At 37.7% G+C, this 26530-nt stretch overlaps 1 protein-coding gene and 1 long non-coding RNA gene across 2 annotated transcripts in view; one reads left to right on the top strand and one right to left on the bottom strand.

The window, feature by feature from the left end:
• Positions 1-26530, top strand: part of LOC103477781 (mannosyl-oligosaccharide 1,2-alpha-mannosidase IA) — a 207523-nt gene that overhangs the window by 166472 nt on the left and 14521 nt on the right. The window contains exons 5-6 of the mRNA XM_008431079.2: positions 20983-21077; positions 25974-26097. Of these exons, the coding sequence (XP_008429301.1) occupies positions 20983-21077; positions 25974-26097 (219 nt within the window). The remainder of the gene's footprint in view (positions 1-20982; positions 21078-25973; positions 26098-26530) is intronic.
• Positions 20991-26028, bottom strand: LOC103477780 (uncharacterized). Its single transcript, XR_001777438.1, has 2 exons — positions 25941-26028; positions 20991-21131 (listed from the first exon to the last, which is right to left on the bottom strand). It is a non-coding gene; the product is annotated as an uncharacterized LOC103477780 (long non-coding RNA).

The raw sequence follows: 26530 nt of genomic DNA, 5'->3' as shown, positions 1-26530 counted from the left end.
GTACTGGATTGCGTACCAGAATAAATAACAATGCTTATATTTGTATTTGCAACTTGAAATGTGTTTCTTCAGTTATGCTTTGTTTTGTGTTATCACATAAAATAGCATTTAATATACATAAATTATGTTTTTTTTTGATGTGTTAATTTATCTACTATCCATCAAAGTAAAATGTGCAAAAACAATACATCTAACTTCTGTTCCACAACTACACTGCTCAAAAAAATTAAGGGAACACTTAAACAACACAATATAACTCCAAGTAAATCAAACTTCTGTGACATCAAACTGTCCACTTAGGAAGCAACACTGATTGACAACGGGGACCCTCGTTGGGTCAATCAGTGTTGCTTCCTAAGTGGACAGTTTGATGTCACAGAAGTTTGATTTACTTGGAGTTATATTGTGTTGTTTAAGTGTTCCCTTTATTTTTTTGAGCAGTATATGTTGATCAATCTGAATTTGTTACATAAACTAGTGCTTCTCAGTGGAGTCATCACTGGGTGGAGGGAAAAAACCCCAACTGATATTCGATTGCTTTCAGTTCAACTTAAAGTATAGCTGTTCAAGACAGCTCTGCTGACGAGACAGAGCTTCTTAACTTTGTTTCCAATATTAACACCTTCCGTAATTTCACATATTTGGTCTCAGGCAGCCTCTGATACCGCACCCAAAAAAAGATAATCAGGCTTTTTATAAGCTAACTGCAGAAGCAGCAGAGTGTGGAAGATGTGTCATGCTCCTTCAGCCTTCATCACAGGTATATTAACCGGAGCCACTTTCTGAAGATGTTCCGATTGTTATTGTTAAAGGTCAGCCTGATGTCGATGGCTGTCCGGAGGCACTTACAGTTACTGACCCTCTTCACAGCCTTTCTCTTATTGGCCATCTGTAAAAGAAGGTGTTACGACCCAGCTCAGCCAGGGGGAAGGGGTAGTAACATTAAGCAAACCTGGATGTTAAAGGTTTAACAATTAAAGGTTTATTGTTTGGTTTTTGACAAAAATAAAAAGGTAAAAATTAACAATAATCAAAATGTAGGGTCTCGCAACAAAAATGTACTAAATAAAGTAAAATCCACAAAACAATCAAAGTTGTAAACCAAAGATCTTAACCAAACAAAAATTGACTTTTTAAGTCCAGGTTAAACAAAATTAAACAAAACAAACTATAAATCTCTAGCAGAGATACAAAGATCCCCCACAGGGACAAAGCGAGTTACACAAGCTGTCAGAGCTAAAGCTAGCAAAAGGGCAAAGCAAGTTTACAGCAGTCAACCAAACACCCAACAAAGTGGGAAGCTGTCTGAACAAAGAATCAGCCACGCCTTCTTCCAGGAAGTCTGGGGTTTTAAAAGGGAGGCCTCATCAGGGATTGGTGGAGCTGGCAATTGGTGAGCCAATCGCTGTAGGCCTCAGGGAGTAGCACAGGAAGACAGGGCTGCATCCACTTCCAAGTGGAGTCAACTTGATTAGAAGCTGCAGATATACAGAAAAGAAAGAAAAGAAAGAAAAGAAAACATACACGGCCACTGGCTGTAACAGAAGGTCTCTATGGATTTCTTTGTGATCCATAGAGAAGGCTTTGAGTAAGTGGTGGTCACACCAGTTGTCAAAAATAGGTTTTGGTATTATTTGCAACCAAAAAAAACCATCAATCTTGTCATCCAAATCCTAAAAGATGTTGATTGATTGGAATAACAAGACTGGGGGGGGATGTGTTCCACGTGGGTCACCAGTAGATGAAAACATGATGGTGTTCAGTGGAAAGCTGGAGCTCTTAGTTTGGATCAGAACAGAGTTAAAGGGAGAAGAGAAGTTTGATGTGATTTTTAAAAAATAGTGCAAAACACATGCTAAAGTTGTCACAAAACATACAGTATGCTGACAAAATGTTGCAAATCTAAAATGTTATTTTATTTAAGAAGATGCAAAATAAAAGTTCAATAGGAAAAGAAGTGCTGCATATCTGTAATTAATAGCTTGATAGTAAAATCCTCCTGGCTAATCTGCATTTGGAAGTTGTTGAGTTCTTGCCGTGCAAAATGTAATCTTTTTTGCAACATTTAAATTCATGCAAACAGTAAGGAGTATTACAAAAAACACTAATGAACTGTTAAAATTTCAGGTGACATTTTACTATCAGATGTTTAAGACAGGCTAATCTAAGGTTTAGTTTCACTTCAATTTAGTTTCACTAGATTAAAGCATTAAAGTAGGTTTGTGCAATCTCTATACACATTTTATTTTGAAAAAATAGTAACTTTGCAATGTAAAATATAATCTAGCATGCTGTATTTCTTGTTCAATTGATCAGTTTTTGGAAGGATTTACAATAATAATTTTATATATGCTTTTTGCTATGCACAAATCACACGTGTCTGTCCTGTTCTTCAGATCTAAGCTAATACCAATGTGTGTAACACTAAGCTGAGGTGGAATTAACTTGGTTCTTCTCAGCTTCAGGTAACTTTGTCAGATGAACAGATGCATACAGAGTGGATCGTCCTAAGTCTTATTAAGGAGAAAATGCGTAGGCACCCTTTTGGACGTGATGATTACATCAACTTCTAATTGCATCCCAGGAGATGACGGGACACGTCCGTACTGTTCCGTTTGACTTCACCTGCTCATCCATGTAGCTGCCTCAAAGTGAATCTACAACATGTCGATTCTCCAGGGCCAATTCCTTCACTGTTTTTGCTTCCCTTTTGAGCTCATTTGCCTCAAATTCCTCTTTTTTTGGGAGCCGAGATTGGTCCAATTCAGGCCAGCATGACATTTCATTAGCGCCAAAAATTGAACACATGGTGACCTCAGCTCAGTTCCCTGTCCCCACATAAAGTCATGGCTTCTTTTCCCTCTTTGAGATTAGGTCTTTTATTTTTTTGCAGCCAGCTGTCTTAAGAGCTGTGGCTTCACAATCAACATTTCCATAATGATATCAATCAGAGCCAATCACAGCGCTCCCCTTTGAAGTTGCATACTAATTTAGGCCTTAATGAACCTCATCTTTGTGTGATTTCGTTGCCAGCTCCATGATTGCATTGATCGACTTAACACGCTTTGTAACTCAGTGGGGGATGTTTCTTGATTAGCCTGTCAGACATTCATGGGGAGAGAATGTCCTTCTCTCCTATGTTGAGACACTGGCTCAAACTGGCAGAGGCTAGCAGTGACTAGGCATAAGGCCAGCGTAGTGAGGTTGGGAAGGGCTTTCTTTTTGTGCCAAACTGTGTTTTGGCACGATGCAAATCGCTCAGAGAGAATGGACATGCAGTCTGGCAGTTGCTAAAGGTTTTCACTGAGTGAAGGTTCTCTCTCATGTTTCTCCAGATTTCAAACTTTTGATCCCGTCCATCACTCATTTTGTAGCTTTCTCTGAAAACTGGCAGTGATGATATCTGCTCCAGCAGAAGTGTCACTTCAGCTGTGTGAGAACGGTCTTATGTTCAACACAATATTTATTAGGCCGCAATGTTAAATGACAGTGTTAAAGTTTGGCCATTATTTTTGATTGGATGCTCTTAGAAAGTGCTGATTCACGTAAATGTATTCCAGTGGTGTGAATTTTATTCTTTTATTTTGTGTTTTGCTAAAATTATTCCATCAGTTTTTGCTTCCATTTAGGTTCTTTTGTCCTATTATGTGAGAACAATTTCTTTAGTGTGAGGAAAGTCTTTAGAAGAGTTAACCCTCCCACAGTCTTCGCGCGGTGCGATGCTCAGGAGGAGCACGGGAACACGGTCACGGTTGGACAGCGAGGAAGCGGAGGGGATTTTCCTGTCACACCATCAGTTTCTGAAACATGCACAAATAAAACTTTGTAAAAGTGAAAACGGGGTCGGTGTGCCCCCATTCCCTCCAACCATGCAGAGAGTAAAAAACTATTCAAAATCTCAATTCTGAGATTATTCCATCTTTGCTTTTAGGGTAAATGTTGTTTGGCAGAACACATTTTTCATACATCAGTATGATGTTAACTCTCCTCATAATATCAATAATTAATGTGTGGAAGGCTAGAATAAGCATTTTAAATGATGTTCTTGTATATTATTATCGTTAAAGAGAATTCAAAATTGGTCAAAATCTGTGTTTGCGAGAAAATCTTTTACAGAACCCGGAGACAGTAAATTGGCTTTGAATGGTACATCTCTAGATTATGTATTTGCTTCTCCTTAAATGTTATTCTTTGACAGTACATTATGCACGGGGTTGTAAAAAAAACAAAAAACACCGGGCATAATGTGGTTGTTTTTCTCACTTAAAAAATGTTATTTTTGAAATCATTGACTATTTAAACATATCCAAAACCTCTCATGAAATAGATTAAAATACAGCAATAAAAATAAAAAATAAAAAACCTAACTACTGAAATAATCTGCACAATCTTTTAAAACAAAAACTATACCGTTGAAGTGTGTAAATGAAGATGAAAGGCCTTTCCCTTACATAATTTGAAGGGATAAATTTAAGTCAGTTCAGTTTCCATTTTCAGTTAAAATCAAATCGGAATTCAGACATTTAACAGTTTGGTTGCATAAACTATTTTTGCTAATTGGGCTATTTAAGGTGACTGAACCAACGTGTTACTGGTCTGAGAAGTTGCTCTGTGAGGCCCAAACAAAGAGGATGGAGAGATGTGACAAACAAAGCCAACACGTGATGTTTTGCAGCTGCCAAGCAGGTAGCTGCTCTCATAATGTGACACATCTGGCACCTGAAAGAAGGTCCTGCTGGTTCTCTCTCACACGTACCACCACACTGACAGCCGTGCTCGTGTCACATGCCGCTGCTTTTTGAAATGCACCGAAGCTCTGCCAGCGACTGGTGTAAAGGAATGAAAAATGTTAGGATTCTCGTGTGGACATTATTGTGGCAGCAGCGGCTGCGTGACTCCCTGAGAGACACCTTGGCTTTGCTTCTGTCACCACTACGGACACAGCATGCCTCTGAAATTAACACAAGCTGACCGGTGGTCTGCTCTCCAAGGCTGAACAGGGCCACTGTGGCTTACTCAAGATGGCAGGCAGCGTGACTCGCCCCAGCAAGCCCCCCGATTCCTCACCAAGCTGGGACAGGACGAAATTCCTCTCCTGCATGAAGCGCTGAGCTGACTTTAGCTTGGGAAGACTTCACATCCACGTCAGGGTGACTTTCACAGAAAAGCTCGTCAGAGTGGGTTGTATTTTAACCTGCTGCACACATCGTCAGTCCTCTGGTCAGGTTTTTCCGTTGTTACAGAGAACCAAACAATTCCCAACGTTAAGCTGATTGTTTTGCACGCACCAATAACTTGCGCTTAAACATTTGAGCCCCATCCCAGAGCCAAATCACTGATTCATACAAGAGCACAGCCGCTCAGACGTGACAAATCCAGCCGGAGCACACAGAGTCGAACACCCTGAAGAAGAATCTGTTTTGCAGCTCAGGGTTGCTGGCTCATCATCTGAGGACCTCCTGATGTGATCAGCAGCTGTGTTTTAGACGAGTGGCGAGCTGATAGCCGCTGGGCGGTGTTCTTCCTCAACACTGACCGTCAAGGTCAGCCGCCCCATCATGATTTGTCTTTGTGTCCACAAAAACGCATGCACTGAGCTGTAGTCACAGTGATGGTTCTCGCACGTGGTGGGCGGTGTGCAAACGGCAGCATGTGTGCGAGAGGTGTTGCTGTCAGAAACCTCACATTTTTCTTTGAGTTGTAGATTTGAATTTTTTTTAGACAGCAACACGGCAGATTTTTTTTTTTTCTCTTCCTCAGTTATTTTGTCCTTTGTCCTCTATTTATCAAAAGTAAATACAAAATATTAAAAGTTAATAGAAATAAACTAAGACATGAATTAGTTATTAAAATCAAATGGTTTTACTTTTGACTGCAAGGTTGAATTGATAGCAAAAGGCAGTTGTACGTTAAATATTCGGACTCTGAACATGTTGGTTGCTCTGTTTTTGAAGAGTCCAGTTTTATTTGTCATGGAACATGCTAGATGAGAAAATAATTGCAAATATGCAGGTATCTCTATTTTAGATACCTGGAAGATCTGACTCTATCTTTAGGTTTTAAGAAATGTAGAAAGGAAGCAATTTGTTCTGAATTGCATGAAAAGAAGCGGTCATACATTATGTGGTCATCAGTACCTTAAGTTAAAACGTGGTTATCTCTTTTATACATGAACAAAGATAAATATTTGACATTTATAGAGACAGACAACAAATTAGTTATACCAGGCAGTTCTCTCCCTCTTCTCTTGCTGTTCCTCTTTATCCTGGCTGTTACTGAGCAGTAACATTTAATTAGCATCAAAAGCCCATGCAATATCTATGAGCTGTGGAATCTATGTCGAGACAGAAATCCCTGAGATGACCCCAGGAGCCCTTCAATGTGGAGGGAGGGGTGGTTGTTCTTCGAAATATCAGACACCATTAGTCACCATCTTGTAGGAATATTCAACTCGGTGTCGGCAGCCCAAAGATATTCCAGTTGCTTTGATAGGTCACAACTCTGAGCGCTCGTCTTGTGATGAAGTGTCAGCAGGATTCATTGTTGTTTATGTTGTCGCTCATGCCTGTAGCTGGATTTCACCAACTGCTGTGGCTCATATTCTGTTCAGTGTTTTTCAGTTTGTGTGATTCTGTAGAAATGAATCCATCTCGTCTAGCCGAGCTGGATCTGTGCAGGAAACCTTTTTTTTTTTCTTTCTTTTTTTGGAAAGGGAGTTGCAATCAGCCCAATCTCAGGATGGGAAATCCTAAAATCAGGATGCCCTCAAGTGAGCCTGTCCTGTGGTGTTATTTCTGTTAGCGCACACGTCACTTCAGTGCCTTTGTTTTTAGGACTGCTTGTCACTTTGGCTTTTCTGCTACAGTCAGTGTGAATTATTCAGGCAGCACAGGATATCAGAGTTTTGCAGACTGAAGTCTATAATATTCAGCAGCTTTGCTTTCCATTTTATCATGAATTAACATTTTTCTTGATACATGACCTTCATTTCAACTCAGAATACAGCCCGACTGTATTTATCTGTTTTTCTCACTCGTTGCCTGAATCCTGCACCTGGGTCTTTAAACTGAAGCCAAGCAAATCTGTTTGGCTTCCTGAACGTCATTTCCCCTTTAAATTGATGAAGCGTGTCCAACCCAAAGTAGCAGTCTCTCTTTACCGACGAACTCCGTCTCTAAACTCCAGTCAGGAGTTGGGTTGATGTGCGGCTGCCAGCACACAGACAGAAGACTGACAACAGGATGGATGCTGCCCCCCCACGGAGAGAAAATGAGTGGAATCACAGCGCGTTCCACCCAGATGAAACCAAAGACAGATGGAGCTACTGAACAGTGCAGCACAGCCCCCGCCAAAACCATGGCAACAGTGAGGCAACAGGAAGCCTGCCAGGCCAATCGCAGTGAGGAACGCAGTGCTATCTAAGTAGGTCCCCGAGGCAGGCTCTTTAAGGATGGTGGCCTAATGGAAAGAGGTTGGTGCTGGGAGAATCTGCAGATCCGTCATAACAATAGTGAAAGACCGAGAGCAATTCACCACCATGTTTTTTTATCCCAAAGCAATGCATGTATATATCTATATTTTTTTTTTTATCAGCATGTTGAATCTCAGGCAAAAATGGCACCCCATCAGCACAGCCTGTTAAACGGGAACAAACCAAAGCCTGAAGGCAGATGTACTGCTGATACTTTTACAGAGTACATGCTGTGTAACAGGACTGCATTTAAGATGCATGGATTACACTCTGGTCCCGATCGTAAGCTCAGACCTTGTATTTCCTATTTTAGCCAATAAGAAGTTGCTTACAGTGTATGCAAAATGGTTTTGTTCAAACTTTTTTTGAAGCAATTGAAAAAATGTATTTAAAGCATTCTAAGTAATAATGCACAATTTCTTGAAAACAAAATTTCAAGAAATTGTGCATAGATTTTTTTCACTGCAGTTATTTCCTGAAAGCAGTGTGTTAACCACTAATCCAAAACTGGGTGTGACCTATTAAGACTGGAATTATTATTCCTCTGATTTTTTGTGTTGTTTATTTATTTTTTACCAGAGGACAATTATTTGTTATTTGAGGTATTCATGGATCAATTCTGAAGTTGTCGTGCAATCTGACATTATGACTAGCTTCATGGTGTGTTTTTTTATTGGAAATGCTTCTTTTGAAGGGATCGACTGCAGTAATAAAAAGTAGCTCTTCAATACAATTTACTTGAAATCTCAATTATTTTGGATAAAGTGGGAATAAGAGACATTGGTGAAATTTGTAGCTCCAACATTTGGTGCGAGTACGCAGAAAATGGAGCAATAGTCACATCTGCCATGTTTTTATCTTTCATTTCATACATCGATTTGATGTTCTCACCATCTGTGCAAAATTGGGAATCTTGTCACATGCAGTGCAAAGTGCAAGATGACTGTCCAGGTTGGGGTCACTTTGAAAAACATCCAATATCTGATACAGATGCATTTCAGTGTATAAGATAAAATTACTGTTGTCCTCTTCATGCTTCAAGACATAAAATTGCACCAGATAAACAACTAGCGGTATTTTATTTCATAAATAAAATTTCAATGGAGTTTACATTATAGAATATAATTTGGGGAATTTGAGTTTGAAATTAGCTTGTCAATGTGTATTTTTTTCACCTAGTTGCAAGTTATAGGTCTGTGGACACAGAGGGGAAAACCTCTGAGAATACATTAATGGATTAAAATGAGCAGCTGAAACATCTACATGACGGATATAAATGTCTCTTTAGCTTTATTTCTGAACATCTAAATGATCTTACAAAACGTTTAGAACTGCTCCTCATATGAAATGTATGTGTCTGCTCATCAAAAGAAATAATCTGCTGCACAACATTCCCCTTGCTACTGGTGGAGATTTGTTGCTCAAAAATGGTTGCGCATCAACAGTTTGTGTTTAAATAGACTGCAGAGGGATATTGTCTATTGTTTCTGGACATTTCACTTCCAGTCTGTAGTTCAGGTGTATATATATATATATATATATATATATATATATATATATATATATCCTCTGTGGATGTGACGTTAGTTGCAGGATACTCAAATGCATTTTACTTTTCTTTGCACAAGTTGCAACATCTTATATGTGAAAGATCCTCAGTGTGGTGAAATTGCAATGCGTAACAGGACAAGTTTTCCCTGTTAGAAACTTTACTTTCAACCGTATCCTCATCGGGTGAAGAGGTATGTGATTTACTGTGTAAGGCCAAGCACAATGTCATTATGCTATCCAAAAAAGAATGAGAACAATCTATCTTTTTAAATTAAATGTGTGCAGCCGAAAAACCATCTGTCGTTCTATTAAATTCAAGGTCCACTTGAATTTAATAGAACCTCCTCAGGGTTTACTGTGTAGCTCCAAACAACCCCTGTGCGAACCTGTTCTTTCAAGCCGGGTGCTTTGTAGTCTGACCCATCTGCTCTGGTGACAGTGGAACAAGCAGAGCTGAACAAGGTTTCTGATTGTTGCTGTAAGTGAAATTTTAAAGACATTCGTGATTTACATGCAAGACTTACTGTCTCACGTTTAAATAACTGAATAATCAAAATTTAACTTGATGAAAACCTAATGTTTTCAACTGAAGTTGGTGTGTTTTTAAATGTGGCATGTGGAGTCAGTGCTCCTATGTCTTGTAGATCGCTGTGACTAGTGTCTTGATTTAATTCAGCCACACATCATGTTTTAGAAATTAACTGTTCAAGATCCAATCATGTCATCTGTACTACATTTGAGTGAAGACCTTAACATGGATTACTCTAATCCTTCAATTTTTTTTAGATACTTAGAAGCACTCGTCATGTTGTGAACCATTTACCTTTTGCATGTTCCAAGTGTGATCGACTTTATGGTCACACACTGATGAATTCACCCCCAATACTTTTCTGCTAGAAAGCAGAATTTATGGTTTCATCAATAACTGCAAGTTGTACAGATCCTGAAGCGGCACTCTACCACCACCATGCATGATTGTTAGTATAATGTTCTTTCTGCTTTGTTTTAAGTCAGATTTAAAAGGATGCACAATATTTAAACACAGATACCAAATAATTTCACTTTTGTCTCACCAGTCTGAATGAGTCTTGTTTCCAACAGGCCCAATCTTGAATCAAGAGGTTTTCTGGCAAATGTTAGGCAGGCCTTTGTGTTTTCTTTGGTCAGCAGTGGTTTTCAACTATTGACGCTGAGGCAAGTAAGATCTGCTGAGCTATAGATGTTGATCTTGGTTCCTATGAGACTCTCTGAATGAACCATCATTGCACTGTTGGAGGTGATTCTGGTAAGCTCACCGCTCCGAGGAAGGTTCACCTCTGTTACACTTGCAGATAATGGCGGTCACTGTAGTTACCTTAAAACGCAAAGTGTTGAAAATGCTGATTTGTAACTCATTCCAGACTTCTAACGTCAGTAAGTTTGTTTTGAGATCTTAGTCTATATGTTGACATGTTCTGTTTTTGATTTTTGTGATTCTCAAGGTCATGCAGTAATCAAACCTTGGTGTGGTTATTGAAATTGCTTTACAATGTTGTGATTAATATTTTCTATAATTTATGGAGGCCAATACAATTTTCAGATTGGACCACGTTGGTTTGAATATATATATATATATTTGTTTTACCTTAAATCTGTGAAATGAAAAGCTGTTTTTTTTTATTTACTTCAGTTATTTTCCTTTATATTAAAATGTGCTGGTTGATCTGAAATGTGTTATAAGAACCAGTCCTCCCATGAAAATCTGTAAGTGAGCGAGTACATATTTCTTTCTATTGGCTTTCAAACTTGTGAATAGTTTAATGTTCGATTGAGCTATCGGTTCCACTTTCTTCTTTTTTGGATCTCGTAAAGCTGAGTTTCAGAAGTGTCTTATTCAGTTTTCTTGGAGGATGAATTATATTCGAGTTGAGCTTAATTGAAAACATGTACTGTTCACAGCTTGTATATTATGTGAAGCTGAACTGCCTTTTCCTTTAAACTCTGTGGTGCCTACGTTGATGATTTAAGCTTTTATTCCTTCACTGTAAGGAGTTTTGCTTCCACAAAGCTTTTGTCATTAGTTACATTTTCCCTTGAGTGAGGCGTAAAGTTATATTCAGCGTCTGTATGACTGTCCCTGCCTTCTTATTTGTGGTCTGCTGTGACAAGATAATAACTTTCTGCTGTCTCCAATGAAAGATTCATGCCATAAACATTAACCTTGGGATGCGTGTTACGTGGCATCTTAATTTACAGCACACCCTCTGGCATATACCCGTCTCTCTCAGTCCTCAGCATGCATTCTCGCAATGGCTCCCCCCATGCATACCATCGCAGCGTCCATATTCTTCTTCACATCGCAGAGTCTTTGATGCTTTGAAGCCTGGTTCTGCCGTCAGGAGCTCCTCTCCTCCCCTTCCTCTCTCGCTCGACAGACAACAAGCTGATATCACCAACTGAAGCGGAGATCTACGCCAGGCCACACAGATAACCCAAATCTAATCTTTCTCATCTTGCCTCGCCTCGCCTCATCCTCGGGATTCAGACACAAACCTCACCCGCCCTCCTTGCTCCTTCCTCCTCCTCCATCTCTCCCACTGAGACTGAGTTTTATCCCTCACACTTTATCCTCACCCTCTCTTTGCACTCCGTTCCTCCAATCTCATTACAACTCTTGTCTGCTGGGGCTTTTCTCACTGATTAACTTCATCTCTTTTCATAATAAGCAACAGTTATTTTCAAGACGTTTGTGGTCCTGGAGGGAATCATTTCAAAGAAAAAGTTAGATTTTTTTTTATGATCACATTACTCAATATTTTTATTATTGATTCCAATTAAATACATTTGTAGTATCTTAACCAGTGCAATGATTGAACTAGTGGGCCCATCCATCCACAGGTAGCATCAGGAGATGCGCTGCTAGCTGAGAAGCAGGTCTTTGGTTCTTGAGTTCTCTGGAAGGCCCACTGTGGTTCAACAAAAAAGTTACTTTCCTCTTAAACTTTGTTTGCAGCTTTCACACCATAAACAGATTTGAGTTGTCCCACTTATGCCTGTGCATTTGTAATTGCAAACATTTATTTTCATTTTAGATTCTCTACCGACAGATCCAAACTGTGACTTTTAATGAATTATCCAAGTACCACTATGTTTTTATTAAAATGTGGACAGGATATTGATTTGTTTGTGACATTTTGGAAATGTAAGGCAGCCCTCTTGTCCTGGAAAAATCTTGTCCCGTCTTGATAATGTTGTAAATATAGTGGTAGATTGTGTATTATGGGAGGTGAGACAACCCTAGCTTGAACCCTTCTCTAGGTTTTTTGGAAAGAATCACTCCCTTCATATTACCATATTTCATATTTCATTTAACTTTCCTCTGGTACTACTATTTTCTACCAAGTTTCTCATTTAAATTGCATTTCTTTGTCAGGGACTGAATAATTTTAATGTTCTTAATAGTGGTTTTTTTGTAATTATATGCATCACTTAGCCTCCAGTATCTCTAGGCACACACTGCACTTTAATGCAGCTCTAGTTGAACATTTTTATGCTGAAATAATTAATAATGTACATGGCTGTTTTTGCATAAAAATATCCAGGTCTAGATTTTCTTACACTGTGCTGATGATTACATCTTATTGATAGTGAGTCTAAGAATAAAAAGGTCTTGGGGATTTGCACATAACTGACAGACGGTCTCAAGGCGTTTTTCTCTCTTACACCTTAACAAGATCCCTCAGATTTCTAGCAGTTTCTCTGGGTGTGTTGTCATTTGATGCCTACAGACGAAGGCAACTGTTTGCTCCTGTGAGCATCTGAGTGGGGCAATAGGTGCCCGTTGTCCTCCTACACCAGGCCTGGGAGACTTTGTCAGGGCCCTAATGAGAAGTGGATGTGACATGCTCTCCCAACAGCGCTCCTCTCTGCTTCCCCTCAGCACCCACCTCTTCCTTCGCCTTTCCGCGGTAATGACAGCAGAAAGGTTGTGGCACTGGGAAAATTGTAGGCTGTATTATTGATGGGCCACAGAGTACGTCTGGTCAGTTGCGACACGGAGGACTGATCATGTATGACATCCTTAGATACGTAAACAGAGTGTTGCTATGAGACTGGGAAATCTAATTTATTTGGTGTGACACAGCAGCAGCAGCAGCTGATCAGGTCCAGTGTGCCATTCTTATAATCATCTCTGTGATTATTTTCAGAGACAGGTTGTTCAAGGATTTAACTTGTTCAATTTTCTTTTTTTTTCTTTTTTTTTTGACAAATACACAAATAAAAATGCCATCCCACTGAGTTGTCTATTCACTCATGCAGATGTGCTATTGCATGCAGCAATCAGAGGCACACAAACAGAGACATACAGTGCCACTCGGTGGCTGCCGTGTGGCGAATAAAGATTGTATTGTAGCCAGAATAATCCTATAGTGGCTGTACTAATATTCCCTAAACTTTCTCTTGTTTTTTCATGTTACAACTAGAGGTGCATGATTGTAGGAAAATCTGTAATTTTAGTGCTATTCCTCAAAAGTGTGGTACCATTATGATTAATCCATTATTTTCAAGATTCTTTGTGTGTCATCATTCTGACAATCCCATCATTTTTTTGTTGAGCTTTAGCATCTTGGTCAGTAAAAACACACTTTTGTTCCGGGCTTTAGCAGCAGTCGGTACCAGAAACTGTCCAAATACAATATCGATATTCTGAGTTTAATTATAAGGATCTGGAAATTTAACATCCCATCAAAGATTGGATCTAAGCAACCTTTTTTTGCAATGGGTGATATGCAAACACTGATATTGCAGTAGTAATTATGAGTCACTATTTTGTGCAGCTTTAGTTACAACCACAAACTTCAAAGTATTTTATTTTGATTTTTTTTTTTTTTTAGTCATAGACCCACTCAAAGTAGAGCGTAACAGTCGAGGGGGAAGCAAACTGCATGTTTTCCACATTTGTACAAAGGAAATAAAAGTGAAATGAGGCCAGTTCCAGACTTAATAATTTATTTACAGAGCACAGTATAGGCTGAGGTGAAAGGCTGTGACACTGTATGCAAAACAAAAATAACACCAGCTGCTGAAATGTGGAGACGGAGCAGTTGGAAAGCTGAAAACATTTGTATAAGCCCAGTTTAGTGGGTCACAAGGAGGGGTAGGCAGTATGTGGGTGGCTCGTGTGTTTGAACGAAGAGCATCTAAGCTCATGTACATTACTTAACAATATAGCTGTAATGTGAACTAATTTAGAGCTGCTCCCTTTCAGCAGGAGCTTAATTGAGCAGCCGCCACTTGTTTGTTTGCCAATTTGGGCTTTGGTGGGCTCTTCAGTTTTACAGCTGCGTTTGCTTCCTGAGAAGCTCTGATGTCTAATTTATTGGACCTGTTTTAGCATCACTTTCAGGCAATGCTGTGCTGCATAATTTATGCAGGGAACTTTTTGTTTCTGGCATCAGGGACTCGAGCGGATTCGAGACTGCGTGTCACAAGTTAGCAGAAAGCATCTAGCTGATTGAGATGTAATATCTGTTTAGATACAGAAACTTAAAGTGAGATGTTAAAGGAAGTGACCTCATTTTCTTAAAGCATTACAAGCTTTTTTTTTTTATTTATGTATACCATATGTACCACAAGTATTCATAAGGAGAATAATAGTTTTATTGTGTAGATTTTCAGAGTTCAGTTGAGTGATGGTGCTGTGACCTGTGGAAGACTTCAACTTCTCAGTCAGCTCAAACCAGCAGCTTGTGAAATGAAGAAAGAAATCAATGCGCAACAAAGGGTCTCCACCTGCCAGACTTGTCAGATCCTGCTGAAAGGGGAGATATATTGGACAAGTCAACTGAAGCGGAGACGTGTAATATTCCTTTCAATCAGTGACATCCGCAGCGTGTGTCTGAGACACCTGTAAAGTATTTGTTTCATTTTCAGTGTTCCTGTTTCTGCCCATGAGGCTCATGAAGAGTCAGGAAAACACCCTAATAATGATTGGTGTTACCAAGAGAGAAACCAAACAAACCTGCTTGGAAACAGTCAACTTTTTGATCCAGTCAGCTTGTAAGTTACAGTCTCATTATTACCTAAGCATAATCGGCACTTAAATATCCCTTAGCCTGAGGCAGTTCTTTAGTCACGTTTTAGCATGTTGTTGGCTGTGAGCACAAACTTGATCTTAAATAAAACACGTTATACATGTAGATTGCTTCTCCTTCCTCGTCTGTACACTGTTACAACTTGTTCTACATGACTAATTAGTCTGTGGTAAGATTTGGCTTAAACACCCTTCCTGAAGTGAATTATAAGCATTTTACAACCATGTCATACTCAAAGTCACTTACAAACTCCTCTCCTCCTTATTCTGATAATAAATTTTAACTTCAGGAAGCCATCTTCAAGCCTAGACACCAAAATGCATAGAGCTGCTGAAAAGAAGCCAACTAATTCACTAACTTAAAAAAATCTATTGAACAAGAAAGTGTATAAATAAACCCAAATACCGAATTTGTTAGATTTAAAAAGGTTCAAGAAGAATTGTCTCACTTACGTGACACAGAATAAGTCATTATTTGTTAAATGAGAAATGTTTGGAAATTAAAATGAATTTATGAAAAAAAGTTTTACAATTTCTTCTTGGCATGTATCATTAATTGCGGAAACATTACGATCCAACCTAAACGCTGTACAATGACCAATATTATTTAGATTAAAGATTAAAGTTGTTTGATGAATTACATCTCTTTAACCCTGCTGTTCCACATGTCATAAGGTTTGTGTCACTTTGTTGTGGAGGTGTCTCTGTTAATTTCCAAGTTTGTGTGTTTGCTTTGTACAATATAGTTTGAACAGGTCCAATAACTTTCTTGCGACATTCAGACCAAGGGGAATTGATGAGAAAACATTACTTCTGTGGCAGAATAAGCAATTCATAACACACCAGATTTTTATTTTATTTTATTTTTTTTACATTTTGTTGTTTGCAGAGCTCTGGAACCTGATATGACTTCAGAGCACATCTTGCACAGGTGACACTGCTAACTTTAAAACACCGGCTTTTGTTGAGATATTATGCATGCTTGCTGCATGAGTTTTGCTGTCAGAACTAAAGGACAGAATCAAGGAGGTCTCATGCGCTCCTCTGAAACTGTGATGAAATACATCTTCAAACTGAAGGCAGGCTTTCCGTTGTTGCTTACCAGCCATTTTCTCATCTTTAATAGATCAGGTTTTCAGCTAGATTCATGTGTTACTGCTTTAATGTGGGTAAAGTGGAGGTGATGCCAGCTATTAAAGAGACAGAGCTTTGTTCTCTCATTAAAAGCTCCCATTTTTTAGAAAGAAACTGTCTTACTGTGAGTGACGGATTCAAGTCGCCTAAAAAGCTCTTCTACATTTTCTAAAACCCATCAGCGGCCAGTCACACAGTTTTTCAATTTTATTGCCACATTTCAGTTTCTCTGTGCCCGTCACCTCTCTACTAAGACTGGAAGATGTGTCCCAAATATAAAATAGAGGAAAACCAGCTGAATTGTCTTGCTGGTATAAGCTAACCGTCAAGCTAAAAAAAAGTGGAATCAGTAGTTTTGTGACTAAGATGCTGAGTCTTGATAATAAATGGTTGCATAGTTTTTCATTTTATATCAGGGATTTAGAAATTGTAAATTTCTAACAACTATTTAAAGGATCGCTCGATTGCTTTTAAATTTTCATAAACAACCGCATGTGTGAATGGATATATTCAATATAAAATAGTCCGTTTTTTTAGTTTAAGTTAATATGGTGATATATTTGTTCCCAGCAACATTTACCCTAACTAATCAAACAGTTCTGTAATCTTTTTGTCCAATATATAGTTCTTTAAAAGTTAGTTCTGGCTGCTGTTGCTTTATTCACTTGCGTCTGGATTACATCAGAAACTGGTAATAAATCTCAACTCACTTTAAGAAATATTAAATTCTATGACAAATAATTTATGCAGAATGTCTTTTGGTGTTAAAGTAGAAAATATCGCTTTAATTTTAAAAGTCTGTTACAATAAGAAGATCAAGGATTATTATAAGACAAACTGACATTTATCTTAACATTTAGTACAACAGGTCAAATCCAATTATTGCCATAAGCTATTGGCAGTATGCTTTCACCAAAAAGCCATGCTTGCACTTAATTATAACTTTTAATGCCAATTAGGTATTTATTTATGTAACTGGGACATGATTAGAAACATCTGGCTATTTTTCTGCACTACTTAGACCTATAGTGAATAAGAAATCAATGTTCTAGGTTGTGATATAATCAAATCTATAACTGTATTGCAGAGTGGAGAACATAGCCAGCTTTCTAGAACAGAACATTTTTTGCTCTGCTTAATATAAATTTAGATTTTCAGTAAAAGCAAGTTCTAGCTGAGGCTTTTCCATTCATATCTGACACCTAGAAGCTTTTATTTTTAAAGCAATCTAAGGACTTCAATCTCCATCAAGTCAAACAATCCTCTGTGTAAAATACAAACAGGTTGGGGTTTATAAGTCGGCCTGGGCCCATTTTCTGAGGCCTGAAGAGGTTTTACTGGTGAATAGGAGTGTCAGAAAAAGTAAAGCTTCACTTTTGTGGACTCTGATGATGTTTGTTGTGGGAGAGATGACATGCATACCCGATGAGTGTTTTTGGCAGCTAGGATCTGATAGAAGAGCCATTTGTGTCGAGCCCCCATCCACAAACCTACTGTGAATTTCAACTAAAAGAAAAGAAAGCGACCCGTCGGCTGTCTGATTCGATCAATGTTGCTCTTTAGAGAGGTTCTCCATTCTTTCATCAGACAGGGGGGAGAATGCTAAAAATAAAAATATCCATCCCAGGAATGTATAAATAGTCTAGCTTTCCTGAATGGACAAGTAGGAGGTGCAAACACATAAAATGCATTTGGAGTGCCATCTCAATAATGAAGCCCATGCGTTGGAGGAGGATCACTGTGGCTAAGGAGGCCACCAGCTTGTCTGAGAGACTGACTTATGGACACAACGTTCCACTTAGCATGTGTGCTGCATACAGTAAATTACAGAGCAGATAGCAGCTGAAGGGGTTTTGTTGTAATCAATCAACTAATTTATAAACCAGCTAACAAGAATAAATGGAGTGTAAGGTAATTGGCAGCCTTTATTTTATGCCCGTCTGTTACTTAATGTAGCTGAGGCGGTTTATTTAAATGTAAATGATTGCCAGAACAAAACTACATTACAGCGATGAAGTTCATGATAAACATACAACCTACTAATCTGTGTGTTGGTGAAAAGGACAAATAAAGAGAAATGAGGCTAGGCGGTGGGTCATTAATGTTCACTTTGACAGATTAGAGGACCAGCAAACAAAACCTTAGTTGTGCACATCAAGGCGGTGGATGCTCTCTGTTCTTCTGTAAAAGCTGTAGCGGGGCACCTAAGTAAAACTAGGCTGAAACTTTTAAACCTATTTTTGAAAAATGGTCACAAGTTAGAATTTTTTTTCAATAACTTACCTGCAAACGTTTCTTGATGTGTTTGGTTCAAAATAATTTCTCAATAATCTTATTTTTTGTTAGCTAGAAATTAGGGGAGTTTTTATATATATATAATAAAATGTCATGGTCTAAGCTGCAAAATATTTCAACAAAGACGTAGGCAAATAAGTATTTACTACCAGTTTTTAATCCTTGATAGGCTTTTTTCTGTTTGGCAAACACTAAAGCCCATTTTTAGGAGTGCCATAGTTTTATAATATGTTTGAGCTCTTTGAAAGAGCTTGTTCAGTATGGTCCCCTGTGTTTAGCTGTATAAACACCTGCGACAGTGTCTGTATGACTATTATTTTAAGCACTTTATGAAAAGTAAAAAAAATAAAATACCCCATGCAGCTTGAAAAAACAGTCTGCTCATTACTTTCCATGCATGAATCGGAATACATTTATTCTAATGTTATTCAAGACTGTTTATTTCTGTGTCTGAAAGCAGCAGTATATGACTACCTAGTAGCAAGGTTCAGTGTTTCAAAATCTCAAGGAAAGGTTTTAAATAACACAGTAAATTGAAAGCTAACCTTATGCTTGCTACAAGATAGAATAAACAATTCTGTGTAAGTGCTCCCTAAGTGTTTTTGCCCACCAATTCCATTCATGTTGAACTGGTGCTAGTGTGTGTTATGTTGCAGTTCTTCGAAATACAGACTCTGGCAACACAAACCGGCCTCTGTCTTAAATATTTTTCTGAACCTTTATGATGTTTGTCAGTCTGTGTCACTCTGGATGTTGCCTTTATACATTTTCATTGTAGGGAAATTAGGTACATGCTGAAGCTGAGAGGATCCTGCTACTTACATCTTGCTCCTGTCCCAATAGTAAAAGATGTGAATTTTAGCATCAAAACTTCAACCCACGATTATGAGACTTCTCGATTAGCTTGAGTAATTGCAAAAACGTATTGAAAGTTGGAGCTGCAATAAAATTTTAAGGAATTTTTCAGACAGACTTTATATCTTTACTTTTAAAGTGAGAGGAACAATAAACTTTTCTTTATGCTCTGAAATGGAACATATCACTTTTAGCAGAGTATGTTTCTGTAATCCACATATCTTTTGTGTAAATCCTCTAAATGGCTGTGATGTTGCTCTATCAGTCAACCTAGATAATGAAAGCAGTGTAGTTTAAAAATATGTGCTTCATATAATTCAGCAAATATTTTCACCAAGATTAGCCGATTATATTGTATTTTGAGGTAAGCACCAAGAACTAAAGCAGTAATCATTAATTGATTGGGTGCTAAAGTTGCTTGCAAAACAAAAAATATACTTATAACATTATTTAAATTCAAGGGAAATATCTTAAATATCAATTAATATACAGCAGTTAAATCTCAGAGTTGTACATGTTTTATAGACATGCAAGAGCTGCACCTCTGTGCATTTTTGATATATATTTTTAAAAATTGTGGCAGAATTTATTTTATTATTTGTTATATCTGGGTATAACCAGAACCTCCTTTGAATACCCTGAAGAGCCACTTCTCACCGCTGCGATCCATTAGGAGACGTCTGCAGATCCATGATTCCAAAGTGTATCACCATAATTTGTTTGGCTGATTGTATTTATTTTGAAAAACTAAATGGGGCTTAAATTGTAGCACACAGAATCAATTGCTAACTCTAATGTAGCATTATGTGCTCTCCTTGCAACCCTGAACACTTTTGCTATAAAGACTAATATTACAGCATTAGCTCCTATAGTGTTGCAGTATTAGATATTCACTCAAGCTAACAGAGTCCCATCAAAATCACTGCACAATACAAACTGCACACAGCAAAAACTACTTGCACCACAATAACAATCCTTATACTGAAGGTCAGTGGTTTCCTCCCATCTGGCTGCAATTTATTTTTTTCAATTTTCTCCTCTTCTTCAGTTTTTCTGCCGAGTCACAGCTCGACATTTTTGCTGCATTCTCCACTTTGTTTTCCCCTCTCACGCAGTGTACATGGCTCTCCTCACTCACTTCCTCTTTGGGTTTTTTGTTCTGTCTCTCACATGAATTTTTCTCTTTTCACCTCAGCTGTCTTTGAATCTCTTCAGACGTCTCATTCTTTGTCAGGATTTCAATGTATTGCTCTTTTTATTCATCATTCCTACTAGCAAAATGAGATTTGGTGACTGACAACCCAGCGTATTAATGATCTGACAAACATTGCTTCAACCTCAGTCTTGGTATCAGTAGAGATTAGGAAGACGACTGCTACACACGACGTTCATTCGGTTACTCCTCACTGTGTTCTGTTGCATCAGGCTTTAAATAATTAGCTTTAAAGGTAAAACTAGAGGGAGATCTTCTCAAAGCTTTTGATTCTCACTCTGTCACCATGAGTCTTCATTCTTTGAGAACCATATTGATATATTTTTTTATGAGACTTGTAAATGTGTGGGTCGGCTCACCAAGGTGCTTTCCTTTGCGTTTTCTTTTTAGTTTTTCAGAAATAAAGCGGTGGAGCTGGGAGAAAAGTTGCTACCTGCCTTTAATACGCCAACAGGGATCCCCAGAGGAGTCATCAACCTGGGAAGGTGAGTTTCAGCATCCGTCTTCACCTCCTACTGCCCTTCGTCTTCAACAAGCCACTAGGAAAACCAGCATCAGTCAGGGCCTGAGTCTATTCATGAAAAATGTAGTTAATAGAGAAAGACAAGTTTTGATACAAGTGAAAAGCCACATTTTAAGTTCTACAGGTGCATCTCTACCTAGAGTATTACTGAACCTAGAGAACCACGGGTTAAAGTTTTTATTTCTGGTAATTTTGATGATCATGTCTTATAGCTCGAGGAGGGGAGAAACGGCAAAAATTGTGCTCTAGTGTAGAACTACTTCAGCAATCGCATACATAAATAAAATGAGGAAAAAGTGATCCTAACATCTTGATTAAAAAGGTATCTGGTAAAAATGCTCCTCGAGTACCAAGTACTGAATTAATTAGGTAATGTGATGTAACCATACAGACAAAATATGAAATCATGTGCACATTCTGATACTTGAAGCAATGGTATAAAAAAAATATATAGTAAAAATAAACCATTCCAAAATAATAATTAAAAAAAAGCATAGCAGATGGTGTGTATGTTAGAACAGGGAAAATAACTTGTAGTGACAATACCTAATGTTTAATGTATATTCACCAAACCTCTGGATGGCTGAACATTTACAACAGATAGAAGATTACATTGGAAAATGAAGCTGGTGTATAAAACCAGAAGTCCCACCAAATGTCTGCTTTAGAGAAGAAATTAAAGGTGAATGAGTGGCTGGAATTGTACTCAAGCAAGAATATGGTTACTTGATAATATATTTCATGTAGAAAAAAAAGTATTTTTTTTTTTACTCAAGTTTTACTCAAGTAAATGCAATTAATACCCAGCTCCACTTACAGCTAATGATCAACTAAAATTCAGCGTCCCAGAAAATTTGAATATTACATAGGACCAGTAGATTATGTTTACTCACTTGACTCGTTTGTATGAATTACTGCATCAATGTGGCGTGGCGTGGAGTGGCGTGGCGTGGCGATAATCCCCCACTGGCTCCATTACAGAAGTCTGAGAAGTTTTAATAACGGTCTTTATCTTGTCTACATTATTGGGTCTGGTGTCTGTAATATTTCTCTTGATGATACTCAATAGATTCTTTATGGGCACTAACACACCAGCATATGAAGGGTTTCCTCAAATTATCCCCAACAGTGGAAGCTTCACACTTGCCCTTAACTTTGGTTCCTTTTCTCTTTCTCCAGACTCTGGGATCTTGATTTCTAAATTAAAAGTAAAATTAACTGTCAGCCTTTAAACCACTAAGCAAAATTATGATACCCTTGCTTAGCCCAAGAAGGATGCTTTTGACATGGTCTCTGGTTTAGGAGTGGCTTAACACATGGAGTGCAACAACCACTGACCATGTTCTGGAAATGTCTGAGTGCTGTAGCTCTTGAAAGCACCGACTCCACCTGCACTCCAACCTTAGGAACATTTACAAAACTCTTGATTGGACGATATTGTCTTCTAGACTTTTTGTCTTCCACATTACTTTCACTTACAATGCTTTTATTCATCGCTGAACAGACAGATTCTCTAGGAAGTAATTTATATTATGTGTGGCTGTCTATAGTATACAGTCATGAAATAAAAGTTACTTTTTTATCTTGTGTAATATTTTTACTTTCTAAGAATATAAATTTTTGAATTTCAATATATGTAAGCCATTGTCATCAAGATTAATAGAAGTAAACATCTGGAATATATCAATGTGTGTAATACGTCTTTATTCCACCTTATTACTTATTCATTGAGATGCACTTGAAGACGGTTTGCTTCATTAAGTGTCAGAAGGGCCATAAAGAAAAAAACATATCAATTCTAATCTGCATAATGGTGACATAATTTTATATTCACATTAATCTTAAAAAATGCACAAAGACTTCACTGCAGACTGAGTTTAATAACAGATGACAGCTGGTTGACAATTATTATGTTTATATGTTCTTTGGTTGATTCTTTGAATTATATTAGCATGTTTTTAGGGCCGCTGTTGATTTCTAATCTGTTCCAAGTCATTGCTTTTCTAATCTCAACCTTTATTGACACAGTGTTATTAACGCCACGGTCACGCAGAACAACTTCAAGCTGTTTACTTTGCATCTTTTGCTGTCTGAGTTTAGGATGTTTTGTACCACGGTGGAGATATTGCTATTTTCACAGAAAAACTGAAATCAGATAAAGAAGAAAGAAAAATGATAAAGCAGTAAGGGTTGATTCTAACACCTTTTTTTTTGCTGTGAAATCAAATTATGAATATTAGCTTGTACTCTTACAGTGTGATTATTCTGCTGTAATTTTACCATGCATGAGCACAAGGCAAAATTTGGGGCATAATGTTTCCTTTGAGATTTCATCTAAAATCCTCCATAATGGTTGATTGAATTATCTCTTTTTGACTCCTTTGTAAATCCCACAGTTGTTAGTCGCTCTCCTCTCATCTCCTAATCTTATCTTCGTATAAGACACTTCCTGGCACCTCTGTCATCCACCTGCTACCAATTACACTAGCAGCCAAACTGGGCAGCTGCTGGCGGATTTAATTACCTTATTCTCCAGTTAATTTCAGAGACATCACCAACATGTGCTGATGGCACAGATGGACAGGAAGAAGCATGCTGGTTATTCACACAAAAACAAACCAAAGTGAGCACATGCGTACAAGTTTCTACAGATGCATCCACATTGTTTTGTAGAACCGTATACAAAGACTTCAGTTATACAGGGAGTTTTTCTTATGTGTTTTGAATGAAATAGAATAAACCTGTTTTATCCCTCAGCTAGGGGATTCACTTTGCTGCAGCAGCGAACAGATGAAACCCAACAAGAATAAAAAGTTCAGAGGGAAGAATACGGGCACACAACAAAAAGGAGCAAATGTAAAAATAGGAAATATGAATTCAAACATAGGACCGGTTTCTGCTGTGCAGCCTGTTGTAGATTATTATTACTTTTTTTTATTTTACATGTTGAGCTAAAAATGTTTCATACTAGTGCAAGCTAACTTTATGTACGCAGATTTTAAACAAGGCCTTGAGAAATGATGCTGTATTTATTTATTTAAAAGTTTATTTGATAGGGACAGACACACATCGACATAGACAAACTGAATAAAACAGCAGTCCCATGTTTGCATCATGGTGCAATAGCAACAACTAATTTGCAGCACTTGTCCATAGATGGGCTTTTAAAAAGTAACTGTTTATGTTGGTAAAAAGAACCAAGACCTTAGAATGACACAACATTGGACTGCAAGTGGTAAACCAGAGGGATTTACCAACTGTTGGTTAGTAACATGAGCAAATGTGGCACCTTTCTCTCCATGTCATGCATTCAGAAATTAAACCAACATGTTCAAAACCAGACAAATTGTACTGTGTGCCACTGTATTATGTTTCACGTGCAATAATTTTGGACATTTAACTCAAATTGGAAACCAGTTCCCTTCCCTCCAAAAAAAAAAAAATGCTAGGAACAAATGTTTTGATGCATAAAACATTGATCGATCATGTTGTAATTCCCTCATTTTCTTTTGCATACAAAACAACTGTTTCCATCACAACAAGAAAAAAAATGGATATGTTTAAATCACAATGGGCAAATCAGATCCCTGAGAAAATTGAAAATCGGTTTCAGCCAGGAATGGCTTAAACTGCATCTAGATTTACCATTCTACACTTGCTAAATCCAAATTAGTTAATATTTTATTTATATTTTTAGCCTTTGCCATTCATTAAAAACGTCTCAGAAAATGTTTTAGCTGGTTAGTTAAAAAGAATTTATTTTCTCAGCTCATTATGAATAACGTTATATGAATCGTCTCTACAATAAACTTTTTTCTGAATATCTATTAAAACAACTTGCATTCCTTAAAGAGTGTAAAAAGATTGATGGATTTGTGGCTGTGATGCACGTTGTTCTCCAAACAGCACCTGCTGCTCTGCACCTCTGTGTAGATTCTCTGATTGATTCCTCATAAACAAGGAATCACAGATGACTTGAGCCAGCACGACTAATGACACAGCATACAAAGCTTTAATGGGTGCATTCATCAAAGCACAGAGTCACACACCTGCCTTTGCCCTGGTTTTTTTTTTCCATATATTCTCGCTCCCCCCAACAATCCAGCTGATTTCATTACATGTTATCTGATATTCTTAACAAGATGTTCCTGTAGTCCACTCTGCCTCCACTAATTATTTCTGACTGAATCATTTACATAAATTTAGATTTCCAAAGTGATGCTACTGATAACATTTTTCATTTACTGCATGTCTTTTCATCATTTCTTGGCCAATCTTTAAAAGCTTAAATCACGGGTTTCAAATTCACTTCATTAAACTTTAAATTAATCGCTGCTGGCATATGTTAAGTTTATGTTTCAGGGATTTAAAATTAGTTGATTTTTTAGGCAATAGTAATTCAGAATGTTTTGCATGTCTAAAAAATATATCAGGTGTAAAATTTGTTTTAACAATCAGACAATACAAACAATTCACTGCATTGTGTTCTGCTTCCAACCTGCAGTTTATCATAATATAAAACCAGGTGCTTGGCCTTCATAATAATTAGTTCCTGGTACTGAATGGAGCATCACAAATCATCTACTAAGTAAATCACTATTTTTTTCCATTATTTATTTTAAAATTATAATTTTGTGTAGCCCCAATTTACAACAAACATGAAGTAAATGCATTTTACGAGACAAATGCATCCAACAAATATCCAGAGACGTAATCACATTAATTCAGTGAAATCCTGTACATACAGAGGAGGCGTGTTTGTTGATCTTGATGATGAACCTGAATCTGTCTGAGGCCTTAGTGTTCAAAAGTATCAATACTTTACCATCATCTTGTCTGAATCTTTTCTCTGCTGCAGCGGCACGAGTTGGAGCTGGGGATGGGCTTCGGCTGGCAGCAGCATCTTGGCCGAGTTCGGGACCCTTCACCTTGAATTTGTGCATCTGACAGAGCTGTCCAACAACCCGGTCTTCAAAGAGAAGGTACATACGACTCAATATACCAAACATTTTATTATGTTTCAAGTTATCTGCTTAACTTTAAGCTGATACAGTATTACAATCTTTACAGACTGCATTTGTTGTTTTTCATTTACGAGAAAATGTCTGTAAATTAGAATAAAATCGGAAGGTGAATATATTTAAGTACAATTTAAAAAGTACTAGCCTGCAAAGACCAGCCCATTGTTGTACACTTTGCTTCATAAGGAGACGGCTATTGAGATACAATTGCTTGATGGAAGAGTGGACTCTGTTGAAGTTTTAAACAATTGAATTGGCACCAAAGGGTATATACATACAAAATTACTTATTTGAAGTTGTCAGTTTCCTCTAGACTCTTGGGCCTTGAAAACTATGTGAACTCGTGCTTCAGAAAAAAAAGAGAGATGAGAGAAGGAATTTAACCAATAAGCAA

This window comes from Poecilia reticulata, linkage group LG16 (assembly GCF_000633615.1).
Source record: "Poecilia reticulata strain Guanapo linkage group LG16, Guppy_female_1.0+MT, whole genome shotgun sequence".
Classification (NCBI taxonomy): domain Eukaryota; kingdom Metazoa; phylum Chordata; class Actinopteri; order Cyprinodontiformes; family Poeciliidae; genus Poecilia; species Poecilia reticulata.
This window is presented reverse-complemented; position numbering and strand designations above follow the sequence as displayed.